This window comes from Malaclemys terrapin, chromosome 7, assembly GCF_027887155.1.
Source record: "Malaclemys terrapin pileata isolate rMalTer1 chromosome 7, rMalTer1.hap1, whole genome shotgun sequence".
Classification (NCBI taxonomy): Eukaryota; Metazoa; Chordata; order Testudines; family Emydidae; genus Malaclemys; species Malaclemys terrapin.
The window spans coordinates 93,026,191-93,040,110 of NC_071511.1; the positions used below are offsets into that span (position 1 = coordinate 93,026,191).

The 13,920-nt window shown below is 44.3% G+C and overlaps 1 protein-coding gene across 6 annotated transcripts in view; it reads left to right on the forward strand.

Annotated features, from left to right (window-relative positions):
* The first annotated feature begins 2,682 nt into the window (after window positions 1-2,682).
* MINPP1 (multiple inositol-polyphosphate phosphatase 1) overlaps window positions 2,683-13,920 on the forward strand; it is a 79,358-nt gene continuing 68,120 nt past the window's right edge. For 2 of the 6 annotated variants that reach the window (XM_054035308.1, XM_054035306.1), the window contains exons 1-3: window positions 2,689-5,282; window positions 5,955-6,152; window positions 7,509-7,606. In XM_054035308.1, the coding sequence (XP_053891283.1) occupies window positions 4,697-5,282; window positions 5,955-6,152; window positions 7,509-7,606 (882 nt within the window). In that variant the 5' untranslated portion in view covers window positions 2,689-4,696. Of the gene's footprint in view, window positions 5,391-5,954; window positions 6,153-7,508; window positions 7,607-13,920 lie in introns of all 6 variants that reach the window. The other 4 variants (XM_054035310.1, XM_054035309.1, XM_054035305.1 and 1 more) reach the window with 3 other exon arrangements.

Consider the following 13,920-nt stretch of genomic DNA (forward strand, 5'->3'; position numbering starts at 1 on the left):
TGGAAGCTGAGCCTGTCCACACTAATGTTTTAAAGCACTCAAACTTGCTGTGCTCGGGAGGGGGTGTGTGATTTTTCACACCCCTGAGCCAGCAAGTTAGAGTGCTTTAACTTGCCAGTGTAGATAATCCCTGAGACTTAATTCAGTGAAACATTTTACATATATCCCCTCAGAAACAACGAATCCCTTATCACTGTATCTGAATGCATAGAGTCTCCGACCAGTTTCCCAAGTTGTCTTATCTGCTGCTGGGCTTCTCTGAATTCCCTGAATTTTTAATTCTATTTTTTTTTTCATTTTTAGAGCAGAAGTTTATTCTGTTGGATCATCTGACTTCCACTCTGACTGAATTACTGGCCTATTGTCAAAACTTTGTTTTGAGTCAATCCACCAATGGTGTAAATATTGGTGGTCAGACCAATAGTCCGCCTAATCTAGTATCCGGTCTTGTGACAGTGGCCAATGCCAGGTGCTTCTAAGGGAATGATCAGACCAGTCAATGACTCATTGAACCATCTCATTGTCTACTCCTAACATCTGTCAGTCAAAGAACGTTTTAGGGACATTCAGAGCATGGGCCTGCATCCCTGATTATCTTGGCTAATAGCCAATCTACTTATCCTGAGGGACTGATCTAATTCTTTGTTCAACCCATTCATAGTTTTTCCTTTCAAAATATAATGAACACACATCTACAACCCCAAGATACCTTTACAACCACAAGAATTCTAAAATCGTGAGTTATACACCCTTGAGTCAAGAAATTTTAATAAATAAATGATATCTTTTCTGGGGCCTCTTTGTTCCTGAGCCTGTAGGGTGCATTAAGGCCAGTTCCAATGCCTTGAGCCTAAACACCTGAAGGAATCTTAGGTCTGGTCTATACTACCCGCCTGAATCGGCGGGTAGAAATCGACCTCTCGGGGATCGATTTATCGCGTCCCGTTGGGACGCGACAATCGATCCCCGAATCGGCGCTCTAACTCCACCAGCAGAGGTGGTAGTAAGCGCCGCCGACAAAAAGCGGCAGAAGTCGATTTTGCCGCCGTCCTCACAACGGGGTAAGTCGGCTGCAATATGTCGAATTCAGCTACGCTATTCACGTAGCTGAATTTGCGTATCTTAAATCGACTCCCCGCTGTAGTGTAGATGTACCCAAAGTCTACCCTCATACTCCCAAACATTTAACATACCTAAGGCCATATCTACAGTTTAAGTGTGGGTTAACTCAAGTTATGTCACCATAGAGTCACTACAGTTACTATGTCACTTGTGTGCATGCCTCCTGGACTTCTTGCCTCAGCAGTCAGGGTACTCACCAGAAGCACTTGTATAGATTCAGAGTGAAGTGCACCATGAATAGATATCCCACTGTCCACTCACTGTATTTTGGGAAGCTTTGGTTTGGCAGTGTATGCTGGGTACCAAATAGGTCAGGCAGGGGTGGTTGTGGCCATGGGATCAAACTTCTCATAATGCATTGTTAACCAGCCACTAATTTTATATGTATCCCATACATAAATGTATACAAAATGTTTACACCTTTTTTTCTAAACCCACTAACCTGCCTGGCCCTCCTCACTGTCTGCCATCTCACACAGAATCATGGAGCTTGCATGGCTCTGCACTATTGTCATGAGCGTTTGCACCCAAAGGTGCATGCTCCTTTAGTATTTGCAGATCAGCAAACATACATGTGGGGTGTGACATTATACTCTACATTCTTTATGAAAATATGCTTATGATATGGATATGACATAGCTAATATATACTTTATGCAAGATGGCTGATGTGAGGTATCATTGCAAAACTTAAGACCTACAGACTGTGTTTATCCAACCTGTATGCATGTAACGTTTGTATCTGAGGCTAGAAATATTGCCCATGTCTCTGTATTTAAAATGTGCTCTGTTGGATGAGGCCAGACAATGTTAGTGGCTTATTGAAGGAATGCACAAACACATAAAGATTATCCCAGGAACTGTGCCTCTGAACAATAGTGCTATACAATGGGGACTACTTGACCAAGATCAGATACCTCTATACAGTGGGTGCTGTTTGACCCAGGTCACAGCAAAAGAGCCTTCCAGAAACTGGGGGGAAGAAAGAAAAGGTGGACAATGACAGCCTACAAGAACAACCGGAAACACCTGAGGTACAAAGACTGAATAGTGAGAAATGATTGACCCAGCAATCTGGATGATGGGAATACAGACATTTCAGCTCACCTCAGCATACTGAGAACGAGAAGGATCTGATATGATCAACCACTGAAGAATAATCCAGGTGTGTCTAATATATCTGGTGTCCCCATTATGCAGACATAGGCCTTTTTCTCACTGCTAATAAAACTAATTAGCAGTGAGAAAACAACCCAAGACAAGTTAAGTTTTAACAGTGAAGACAAAGGCTACAATTAAATGAGAGCGCAATGAAGTGACATATGAGTACCACCGTTCGGAGTGTAATTTTTGTGATGATACCTCTTTGCTCATTATGTGTGTATAACAGTGACAGAAGTGGAAGTCTGTATAAAGCACAATGGCAGATTTTCTGCCTATGATCTTGCTCGTCAAAGGAATTAAGTATTTCACATACTATGTATAATGTTTTTCACTATGCTCAATATTTTGTGTGCATTCAATGTTTTTTTTTATTAATAGACTGTATGACCTACAGTGGAAAGTGACTAATAAATATTTCTTTTTAAATATTAAAAGGGTTTTCATTAAGGGTTTTTAATGCAATAGCCATGAAATTCCACTTGCAAAAGGTTTTTTAAATAGTCCTGAAAATATAGGAATGTTGGCTTGGTTCTCTCTACTCCAAAAATGTGTTTGGTATCAAGTGTTTGTCTAATGAGTATTTTGAGAATGGCAACTAAGCATCTTGTTATACAGCGAAAGTGTCAATTAAGATTTCTTGAGTAATAAACGTGTAAATAAGGCTGTATTACTGGCCATAAACCATGGTGGATTTGATTTTTTAAATCATAATTTAAATCACTAGTCATGAAGACTCAATGTAATCATGGTTTTCTAGATAAAAGTGCATTCCTGTTGGTTGTTATAGCCTTAATACATATTCTTCACAACTCAGAGTTAGATCCAATGGTGCGTTATAATTTGTTCTGCTTGTGCAGATACTCTTTATATTTCAGATCCCTGATGTAAAATAGCCAAACTGCATGTTTGAACCTGGGCCTGTGTGATTTCAGTCAGTTGGATAATTTGGTTATTTTTCTTCATTAGTTTGTACAGACTTGTCCAATTGACCCACAAAGAAAAGTTAAAGTTTAGAATATTACTGGTATCCAGTGTGTTAGTTCTTTTATCCTCATGAGTTGGGAAGTAATAGGTTAAGGTAGGAGTTTTTAACATAGTTATATTACACATACACTGCTCTACTGGTGGTTCTTGGCACAAAATCTCCTCTAATCCAATGGCATTGTAGCAAGGTTGAGACTCACCAGCATAGCGCCTCCTCCTGGTCATGTAGGGAATTAGCTCTCCAATGTACAGAGTGCCTCCTACTGGCCAGTGTACAGGGCCAGAGCTGGTGCAACCACTAGGTGAACTAGGCAGTTGCCTAGGGCGCCAAGTGGTTGGGAGCGCTAAAAAGCGGTGCCCTGGCTCGGAAGGGAGGAGCCGCCTTCCGGAGGCACCGGAGAGCCAGAGCGTCGGCTTGCAGGGGCAGCGAGCCGCAGCCATGGAGGAGCCGGCGCAGCGCGAGGGGGGAGGGGGGTAACAGCCCTTCAAAGGCGGCGGTGGCGCATGGGGCCCCGAGCCTGCTCCAGGAGGGGCAGCGGTGGCTCACACTCCTGGGAGCTGCAGAGCCAGAGCAGGGCGAGGGGGGAAGCCGGGGGATGCACGGGGGCCGCCGCCCGCATGCATCCCCTGTCTGGGAACTGGTCCTGCTTTAAGCAGGGGGTTGGACTAGATAACCTCCTGAGGTCCCTTCCAACCCTGATGTTCTATGATCTTGCCTTTAGTAAGGCTTTTGATACTGTCTCCCATGACCTTCTCATACACAAACTATGGAAATGAAACCTAGATGAACATAACAATAAATACGATGGGCATAATGAGTGGGGTTCTCCAGGGATCAGTTGTGGATATGTTTCTATTCAAAATCTTAATGACTGAGATAATGGCATAGAGAGCACTTATAAAGTTTGTGAAAATTTAAGGTCTAGAAAACATGACCTATGAGGGAACATTGAAATATGATAACAGTTTTCAAGCATGTACAAATAAAGTAGCATCTTTTTACAAAAGCAGTTTCTTACAATCTATACGTATCACTAACTGCTACAGAGAGCACGTTTCTACACGTAGCAATTTCACATACACTGTCGTGCAAGAAACTGCTAGCTGTAGGCATTTGCTACATCAGGTAGCAGTTTAATACAATAGCAGTTTCTTCCAATCTATACGTATCGGTAAGTGCTCCCGGTAGCACATTCCTACGCGGAGCAGTCTCCGAAACACAGCTCCCAGCTCGGCCCGGCTGAACCCCGGAAGGCAGCGGCCAGGAGGCCGGTGTGACGACACCCCGGGCCAGGGCGGAGCATAAGACCGGGTTCCCGGCTCGCTCTCTGTCACGGTGCAAGCCCCAGCCCGCTGCAGAGCCCGGTCCGGAGTCTCCGTTTCCCCTGCCCAGGTGTCTGTGCAGAACCGCTGCCGCCGGTCTCCCCATGGCGAGTTTCTTCCGCGGCCCCCTCCCGGGGCGCCCCTCGCTGCCGCTGTTCCTGCTGCTGCTCCGCGTCTCCCTCGCGCAGGAGAGGGCGGCGGCCACGTCCCTGCTGAGCGGCTATTTCGGGACCAAGTCCCGGTACGAGGAGGTGAATCAGCACCTGCTGCAGGACCCGCTCTCCCTGGGGCCCCCGGACCCGGGGTACCTGCTGCCCTCCGCCGCCTGCGCCCCGCTGCAGCTCCGCGCCCTCATCCGCCACGGCACACGCTTCCCCACCGAGAAGCAGATCCGCAAGCTGGGCCAGCTGCACCGCCTGCTCCGCAGCCAGGAGCGGCCCTGCCCCGCCGCGCAGCAGTTCGCCCGCTGGGACATGTGGTACCACCCAGACATGGACGGGAAGCTGGCGCCCAAGGGCCGCCTCGACATGGAGCAGCTGGCCCAGCGTCTGGCCGCCCGCTTCCCCGGCCTGTTCTCCCCGCAGCGCCGCTTCGCCTTCGCCAGCAGCTCCAAGCACCGGTGCGTGGAGAGCAGCGCCGCCTTCCGCAAGGGGCTGCAGCTGGCCCTGCACCGGCAGCTCCCGGCCAGAGGTAACGAAGCGGGAAAGGCTGGCCTGGGTGCCCCGGCACACTCGGGGGGGAATAAAGTGGGGCCCTGGCCTGGGGGCCTTTGGGCCCCAGCACACACTACTGGCTCAGGTAAGGTGGAGCCCTGCCCGGGACTGGCTTACGTGCCCCCAGCACACGGGGGGGGCTAAGGTGTGGCCCTGCCTGCCCCCCCCCCAGCGCCTGGGGCCCCCCAGCACACACATGATGAGGGGGAGGGTGCCTTCTCCAGCCCTAAAAACCTGTGATAAAATTGGTTTTAAAATGTTGTTGTTGTAGTAGGTAGAAAGGAAAATATGTCTACCCTATAATGGAAACAATCTTAAGAATAGTTCGGTTAGCATGGTTCTCAATAGAATCTCTGCATATCAGGAAAAGCAGCATTAGAGCCCTGCTTGAAATACATACAATTGAAACTAATGTAGTTTTCCATTTCTCTTATTGTGGGCAGGGTTTAAGTCTAATAGATTATAATTAAACTCTTAATTCTGACATCATAACGTTTTGTTTTTTTGTTATAAATTAGGGTATCTGACAGGTTGCCTCCCCATTCAGTCCCCAGACCAACTTTTGTAAAATCTGACAGGGAATTCTTTAAATTATCTGTTTTTGTGTGTATTGTAGGGGTTTTCCGTAAAGAATTGTTTTTCCTTTCAGATATCGAGAATGAAGAGACTGAGATTAATGACAAATTAATGAGGTTCTTTGATCATTGTGAGAAGTTTGTAACCTGTGTAGAAGAGAACGCTACAGCTATGTACGAAGTGGATGCCTTCAAACAGGGTCCTGAGATGAAAAGGGTTTTGGAAAAAATTGCAGCTACCTTGTGTGTACCAGTGCGTGATTTAAATGCAGGTAGCGTACTTATTCTGTTTTTTGATTATTTAACTTGCATAAATGTTGTTTTCTAGGATCTTCAGATAGTTATGAAAAACAAACAGTTTAAAATACTCTTTTATAGGCCTTTGGAAAGATTAGTGAAGGCAGCATGTCATATCACTATTTGAAAAGAACAGCTTTTAAAAATTCCTTCATCTACCGAAGCCAAAGTGCATAGTGTACCCCTGACATAAATGTTGTAATACAAAGTTATAAAGAACCAGTTTTAACAGTTTAATTGAGGAACCCTTCTGGGAGAAGGACCAAAGTACAAAGGAACCCAAAATTCTGGATTACTTTTAAGGAAAAAGGTATAGTTTTAAAAAAACTTGGCGAGATAATTTTAGTTTTACCGAATCACATACAAATTCTAGTTTTATTCCACTTTACTTGTGTTAACTTAAATTTCTTAAATACAGTTTTGTGGCAATGAATATTCATTGTCAGTGAACAGTCAGAGAACCTACTGTAGAAAAACCCTTCCCATTTACCCTACGGATCATATTAACGTGATACAAGTTGAATGTCTATACTTCTCAAAATGTTCTTCTCTTGAAGAAAAGGCACAGCTCATAGTCTAAACTAAAACTGGTATAATGTGGTAAATGTTTTTGTTTTTCCACATTGAAACTCTCTAGTATTAAATTCCATCTCCTACACAAATTTTTATAGAAACTCTTATATTAGAATGTCATAACAAAATGCATGAGTTGCCTTTGCTGCTATTGAAATAATTGATGCATTCATAATCCTCGAACCTTCAACTAAACTGTAAGTGGACAAGTAGTTGCTAAAATAAGAATGATTAGAGTAGCTGGCAATGCGTTGTGCCTAATAGGGAATTTTGTGTAAGCCTATGGGGTCATTGATAGAGAATGTAAGTTGCAGGTTTTTGTTGTTGTTCTACGTAAAACTTGCAAGGAATTGAGTTGGATTTGCTGTCTTAAATCAGAAAAGTAGTGCATTTGTTCTTGCCATCTAGTAGTCCAAATAAGGAGTAAACATAACCTTATTTCTATATCATGTAACTATTGTCTACTGCATAATAATACACACCAGTAGATGTAAATTACTAAACAGGTGATGGTTACACTTGCGTGTCCCTTCTCTGTGAAAGGCTTACAATCTAAGGCCTGATCATATAAACATTTGAGTAGGCCCATAATGCAAAATTGGAGCCTTAGCATACCATACATTATGTGTTTGGGCTCTGGATTGGATGTTATTTTATATTCTTTCTTTCTCATAATAGGAGGGTGATGCTGGGAGTTGTGGTAGAGAGCAAATAAACTTATTTGTCATCTATCACTTATTTATTTGGATTTATTACAGATTTGGTCCAAGTTGCTTTTTTTACCTGTTCGTTCGAGTTAGCTATTAAAAATGTGAATTCTCCTTGGTGCTCACTCTTCAATGAAGAGGATGCTAAGGTAGGTGTTGCATGTATGTAGTATCGTGGCATTAACTTTGTGTAAAGTTGTTCTGGTCAGCTTTGCGTATTTATGTAAACAGTTCGTTATATGGATATTCTTAGAAAAAAGAGGTTTTAGTTTAATGTTTCATTCAGACGCAATTCTGCAATATTAAAGACATTACATGATTTACTACATTTATGAAAAGCAAATCTGAGCATCAATTAGAACATAATGTAACAGAAATACCCATTTTTCTGTGTTAAGTGACCAATCATTTAGACTTCTTCTAAAAGAGAAATGTTTCTCCTCTCTCTTTTTGTCTATCAGGCTTCACTGTGCCTGACAAAAAAAACCACTCAAATGTTTGTCTTTTCATCCCTCTCCCCCCAGTTTAAAAAAAAAAAAAGACAAGGTGAAAACTGAACTTGAATATGTATCATTTATTCTTGAAATTGTGAAACAGTACCCAAGGCCGGTGCAAGGCAGTTTCGTGCCCTAGGCGAAACTTCCACCTTGCGCCTCCCCCCAGCTAACCCTGCCCACCGCAGCCACCACATCCCTGCCACCAGAGGAGCCCCAGCAGCTAACCCAGCGTGCCACCCGGGAAGTCCGCCGCGCCCCCCCCCCCCCGCCCGGGGAGCTCATCCTCCACGGCAGCTAACCCTGTTCCTCCGGCCCGGGGAGCCTCCCCCCCCGGTAGCTAACCCTGCCCGGGGAGCCCACCTCACCTCACCTCCGCTCTGCCTCCTCCACTGAGCATGCCAGCGCTGCTCTGATTCTCCTCCCCTCCCAGGCTTGCGGTGCCGATTGGAGGAGAATTAGAGCAGGGGCTGTTCGCTCAGCGGAGGAGGCAGAGTGGAGGTGATCTGGGGCGGAGAGCGGTTCCCCTGTGCGTGCCTCCCCCCCCCCCCCCCCCTCCGTTACTGCAGGCATCCCTCCCTGCCCCCTGCCCCAGCTCCCCTCCACTCCACCTCCTCGCCTGAGCGGGCTTTTAGGTGCCCTCAACCACTAGGTGCCCTAGGCGGCTGCCTAGTTCGTCTAGTGGTTGCACCGGCCCTGACAGTACCCCAGAAAATCAGTGACCGCAACTTAGAGCAGCCTTCTTAATAAAAAAAAGTCCTGTGCACTCAATGGGGCAGGGGTCCTTTGGAAAAACATATGTCATGATGTAGAGACTAAACACAGGAGGGCAGAATTACCGGTAAGTCTGCATGGGCAACTGTAATTTTGGCATTTGCCTACTTTTGCGTGGTTGACTGTAACCTTAAAATTTGTTTAACTTCATTCATGTTAAAAAAGCAAATTAGGAAAAATCCAACAAATTCCATCATGTTGAACCATATTGACTCCCACGTGACTGATCAGCTTTAGAACCTCTAGATCCACAGCACAGGCATCTGTTACTCGAGCTAATTGATAGCAGTAGTAGGTTGTTGTCTACATGGGCCACTTGCTAGAGGGAGATGAGATACGTTTTACCAGTGGGTTTCCCAGCTGCTTGCTGAAAGAAGAATGGTGAGACTCCGGAATCATGAATTCTATTCCAGGTTCTGAGGGGAGGATTCTCTAGTGGTTAGACCCTTGTGTGCAGTCCCCTCCAGCTTGTCCCAGTCTCTCTACCTCTATTTTTTTAGAGCATGATAGAATTAGTGTTCAGATCTGCAAGCCCTGAAGGAAGGAACAAAAAGTAAAAAGCAAACAAACAAGCAATAAAAACCAACCGAGTAAATACTTCTAAGCTTGTGGCTAAGGCACAGGATCTGAAGTCAGGAGATTGGAGTACCACTCTTGACCCAGCTACATACTTTTTGTGACTGTCAGCTTGTCTTTCTCCTCCTGAGTTTCCTCATTGGTAAATTAGGATTAACGTTCTTGCCTAGCTCACAAGATTGTTGAGAGTAACTAGTGTTTGTAATGCATACTTAGATCTTTTGATGGAAAGTGGTAAAGAACATTATTCACTCTTCCACAGAAAAATATTAGATTGGTATCGGAAGAGCCCAATACAGGGAGATAACTATGCCTCCCAATGTTTCTTGGTGTGGCACCATATATAATAAGAGTGCCTATACTTGCATCCTCTCTATTTCAGTTCTTCATACTACAGATGTATGCAGGAAAGCTCACTGGTAACTGATGTTGCCAGAGGAGTTCTGATCTAATGAAACAGTGAAACTCGCATTACATCCATTGCTTCATGAGGATTCGGTACTGTAGGGTAATTTAGACCTATTCATTACAGGAAAAACACCTGAGAGGGTTTTCTGTCCCTGTCACATGTAACTCACTATGATACTCTTAATATGTTTGAGCAGTTATAGCAAGAATGTACCCCCCCCCATCCCCCTGCCAAAACAAAATAAGGTTTGGCGATATCTTCACGTTGCACCAGTACTCTGTGGAATCTGTACTGTTGGTTTTTGGGTGGAAATTCAGGGTGTTGGTTTTGACTTATAAAGGCCTAAATGGCTTGGGACCTTCCTGTCAAGCAGAAGGCCTCTCATCTTGTGTGATACCGCTGCAGCACCGATCAGCAGAGATGCTTGAGTTGGAGCCCCTTAGTTTAAATATGAGGGAGTTGCTGCTGGGACATATTCTGTAAGGGGCCCTGGTCTTTGGTATTCGCTTGATCATTCTCCCAGCCCAAAATAGCCAGAAGTTGTTGACCATCAAAGCATGCCATTTTTATCAGGCATTGGGGGTGAGCGCAAAAGAAGAAAGGAAGGGTTTCTGTGGGATGAGGATTTTTGAATCAATTGAATGGCTTCCCCTTGTTTGTTTGTTTTTTTTGTTTGTTTTAGTCTTATTAACTGTTCCATGTTTCATTTTTAAACAAGGGGATTATATTTGAGGTTAGGGTACCATTTAGAGAGACACCTTTGTTTTTAGAAATTGAACTGTATAAATCAGGGGTCGGCAACCTTTCAGAAGTGGTGTGCCGAGTCTTCATTTATTCACTCTAATTTAAGGTTTTGCGTGCCAGTAATACATTTTAATGTTTTTAGAAGGTCTCTTTCTATAAGTCTATAATACATAACTAAACTATTGTTGTATGTAAAGTAAATAAGGTTTTTAAAATATTTAAGAAGCTTCATTTAAAATTAAATTAAACTGCAGAGCCCCCTGTACCGGTGGCCAGGACCTGGGCAGTGTGAGTGTCACTGAAAATCAGCTCGCATGCTGCCTTTGGCACGCGTGCCATAGGTTGCCTACCCTCTGATATAAATCATGTTTTAGTCTACCCCAACATTGACTATGTTCCTTGTCACTGGAATAAGCTTTAAGCCTCCTGTGTTTGATAGTCCATATGTTTCTGGAAAACAAATCTCTCTACAGCTAAGTCAACTGCTAGAGATTGGAGAAGATAGTACTTCAGGTGTAAGAATGAGGATTGAAACTGATCAGGGTGAAGATGGCTTAACATCTTAAGTTTGTTGACATGATGTAATAATGCCTGGTACTTTGGAAGCCTCAAAAGATGCACTTTCTAAAGATTCTAAGATTTATAACACAATGGGACATCCCTTGGATTAAGCATTACTAAAGTACACTTGGTATTTATGGGATGTATCAGATTCAATGAAGTCAACAAAGTTGACTTTTCATTTTCTCCTTTTAGGCTTTCAGAGCTGTAAAGATATTGTACCCTCCCAAGATCAGGTATCCACTGTGGAATTTGGAGACAAATGTCCCAGCACCAAATTTGGTGCGAAATGTATTAATTGCACCAGCTTTCATTATCAGTACAAAGATGTAGAAGTAATATTTAGTTGGTTGAGGCTGTCGTGATGTGTACTGTAGGTGGTCATATGGACAAGGATTAGAGGCATTTTTTTGAAGAGGTAGAGGACCCTTCATATATTTTTTTATTTTTATTTTTTTTGTCATTTGCCTTCATCCCAAGGGTGGCTATAGCTTGGAGTATCAGTGTGTGACAGAAAGGTTCTGGGGATTTTTTTTTTTTTTTTTTTTTAAAAGACAACCATGATGACTTAGATGTCAGTCTAGGTTCTGGTATTCCTTTGGAGTTAGATCACGCATGTAAGAGTCATGTATGATCTGTTTCTGCTTAGATTTGTCTGCTGGGAAGATCAGCTATCCTTTCAGATTATGCTGTGTGTCTCAGCAGCTTTTGGTATGACTGACCAAGTTGGGGACAAAGGGCTACTGCTATAAATTGTCTTTCAGAGATTGTCACTTCTAAAAGTTGGTCAGAGATGATGGGCATATCACTAAGGTATCTGCTATGCATCCCTGAAGAAGTTATATGGCCTGTGGTATACAGGAAGTCAAACTGGATGATTGCAACTGTACCATCTGGCCTTGGAATCTCTGAATAAAAATCAATTTTGGTCAGCTGAGAGGCCTCTTAGTGTGAGCTTATAAACACTGTGTAGACGAGGGGTCTCAAACTCCATTTACCTTACGACCAGTGCCAGTCCTCAGATACTCCCAGCGGGCCAATGATGTCACTGAAGATGGTGTTCAGAAAAGAAAATGTTTATATTGTATTTTTTTATTTTGAATTTCTTAGAAATAAGACTGTCATACAACTTTATACAATTCTTCACCTGCCAGAGAGTTTTTAGTGTTTGCCAGACTCCTGGCAACGCTTCAGTTCTGTCAGTTTCTTGATGTTTGGCCTCAGTGACTGAGCAGTTGAAACCTTCAGGATTGCAGCAAGGGGTGCATCAGATAGTTGTGTTCGGTATTTCGACTTGTTTATATTAATTGTGGAAAAAAGTGCTGATGCTGCCCCCATGGCTGACTCTGCCTGGCAACTAGTGATGGTATCTCTGGCCCTCTCCCCCAGCCAATGGGAGCTGCGGGGGGTGGCACCTGCACCCGACATGGCAGCATGTCTGCCTGCGTCTCTCCTCTGTGGGCCGTAGATGGCCCGGGGGCTGGGACTTTGAGACCCCCTGGTGTAGACCAATACAGAAGCATCAGTATACTCATAAGTAAGACTAAGATTTTGTCATGGATACTTTTAGTAAAAATCACAGACGCCCGTGACCTGTCCCTGATTTTTAATAAAAATATCCATGATAAAATGGGAAGGGACTAGGCAGTTGCGGGGTGGCTGGGAGCTCTGGGGCCCCCACCACCCGTGGGGGCTCAGAACTCCGGGGTCTCCCTGCTACCAGCAGCAGAGGAGAGCTACAGGGTCCTCCTGCCCCAGCCCCAGCGGTGGAGAGCACTTTGGGAATCCCCTTGCCATTGCTAGAATGGGGAGCGGGCGGGGGTCCTCCTGCCCTCCCACAGTGGCTGGGGAGCGAGTGGGGGTCCCCCTGACCTCCTGCGACGGCACTTGGGAACTGCTGCCCATAGCAGTTGAGAGCTTGGGGGGCCCACTGCCTCAGGCAGCGGGGGGATCTTACAGCTCTCTGCCGCTGCAGGAGGTGGCGGGACCCTGCTGGGAGGGCTGAAGTCACGGAGGTCTTTGGAAGTCTCAGATTCCATGACTTCTGCAACCTCCATGACAAAACCATAGCCTTACTGATAAGTAACTGTGTGGTGTGGGTTTGTTTGTGTTTTTTTTTTTTTTTTTTTTTTTTCTTCTCCTATGGACCCTGGAAATTGGTCTTTGCCTGGAGGAGCATTTGGACAATATTATTGGTACGATGTGTCTGAGTTAGCTTGTCTTCATCCTTTTGGATATAGAAGTTTTGCCATTGGCTGGAAGTTATTGATGAGAGGGTCACTGCTTGTTTGTGACTCCACTTAAATGGATTTAATCAGAAGTAGCGTGCCAAAGTAAGAATCTTACCACTTTTGGCCAAGACCTTTCTATGGAAAAACAGGTGTGTACAAGTGTGTGTTGTTGTTTTTCCCAAAGTGCAACTGGCACATCCTGTCCCCTTATTTACCCCCATTATGACCTTACAAATACACACACTATTGTAATTATCACATTACAGGACTTTAGTGACTTGCAGCAGCATATATATTTAGGAATAATGTATATTTATTGCAACATTGTTTAAGTGCTTGACGGTGATCCTCTTCTGAAAATCTAACTATAGATATGATTCAAGAGGTGGCAATAACAAACCAAGAAAGGGAGGCTTAAGAGGAGGAGAGCATGGATTTGAGTATAAGATGATGCAGTTTCTTGTGTATATGTACACAGAATCATAAAAATGTAGGGCTGGAAGGGATCTCAAGAAGTTTTCAACTTCAGCCCCCTGCACTGTGGCAGGATCAAGTAAACCTAAATCATTCCTGACAGGTGTGTTTGTCCAACTTGTTCTTAAAAACCTCCAATGTTAGGAATTTCACAACCTCCCTTGGAAACCTATTCTGGATCTTAACTACCCTTACAGTTA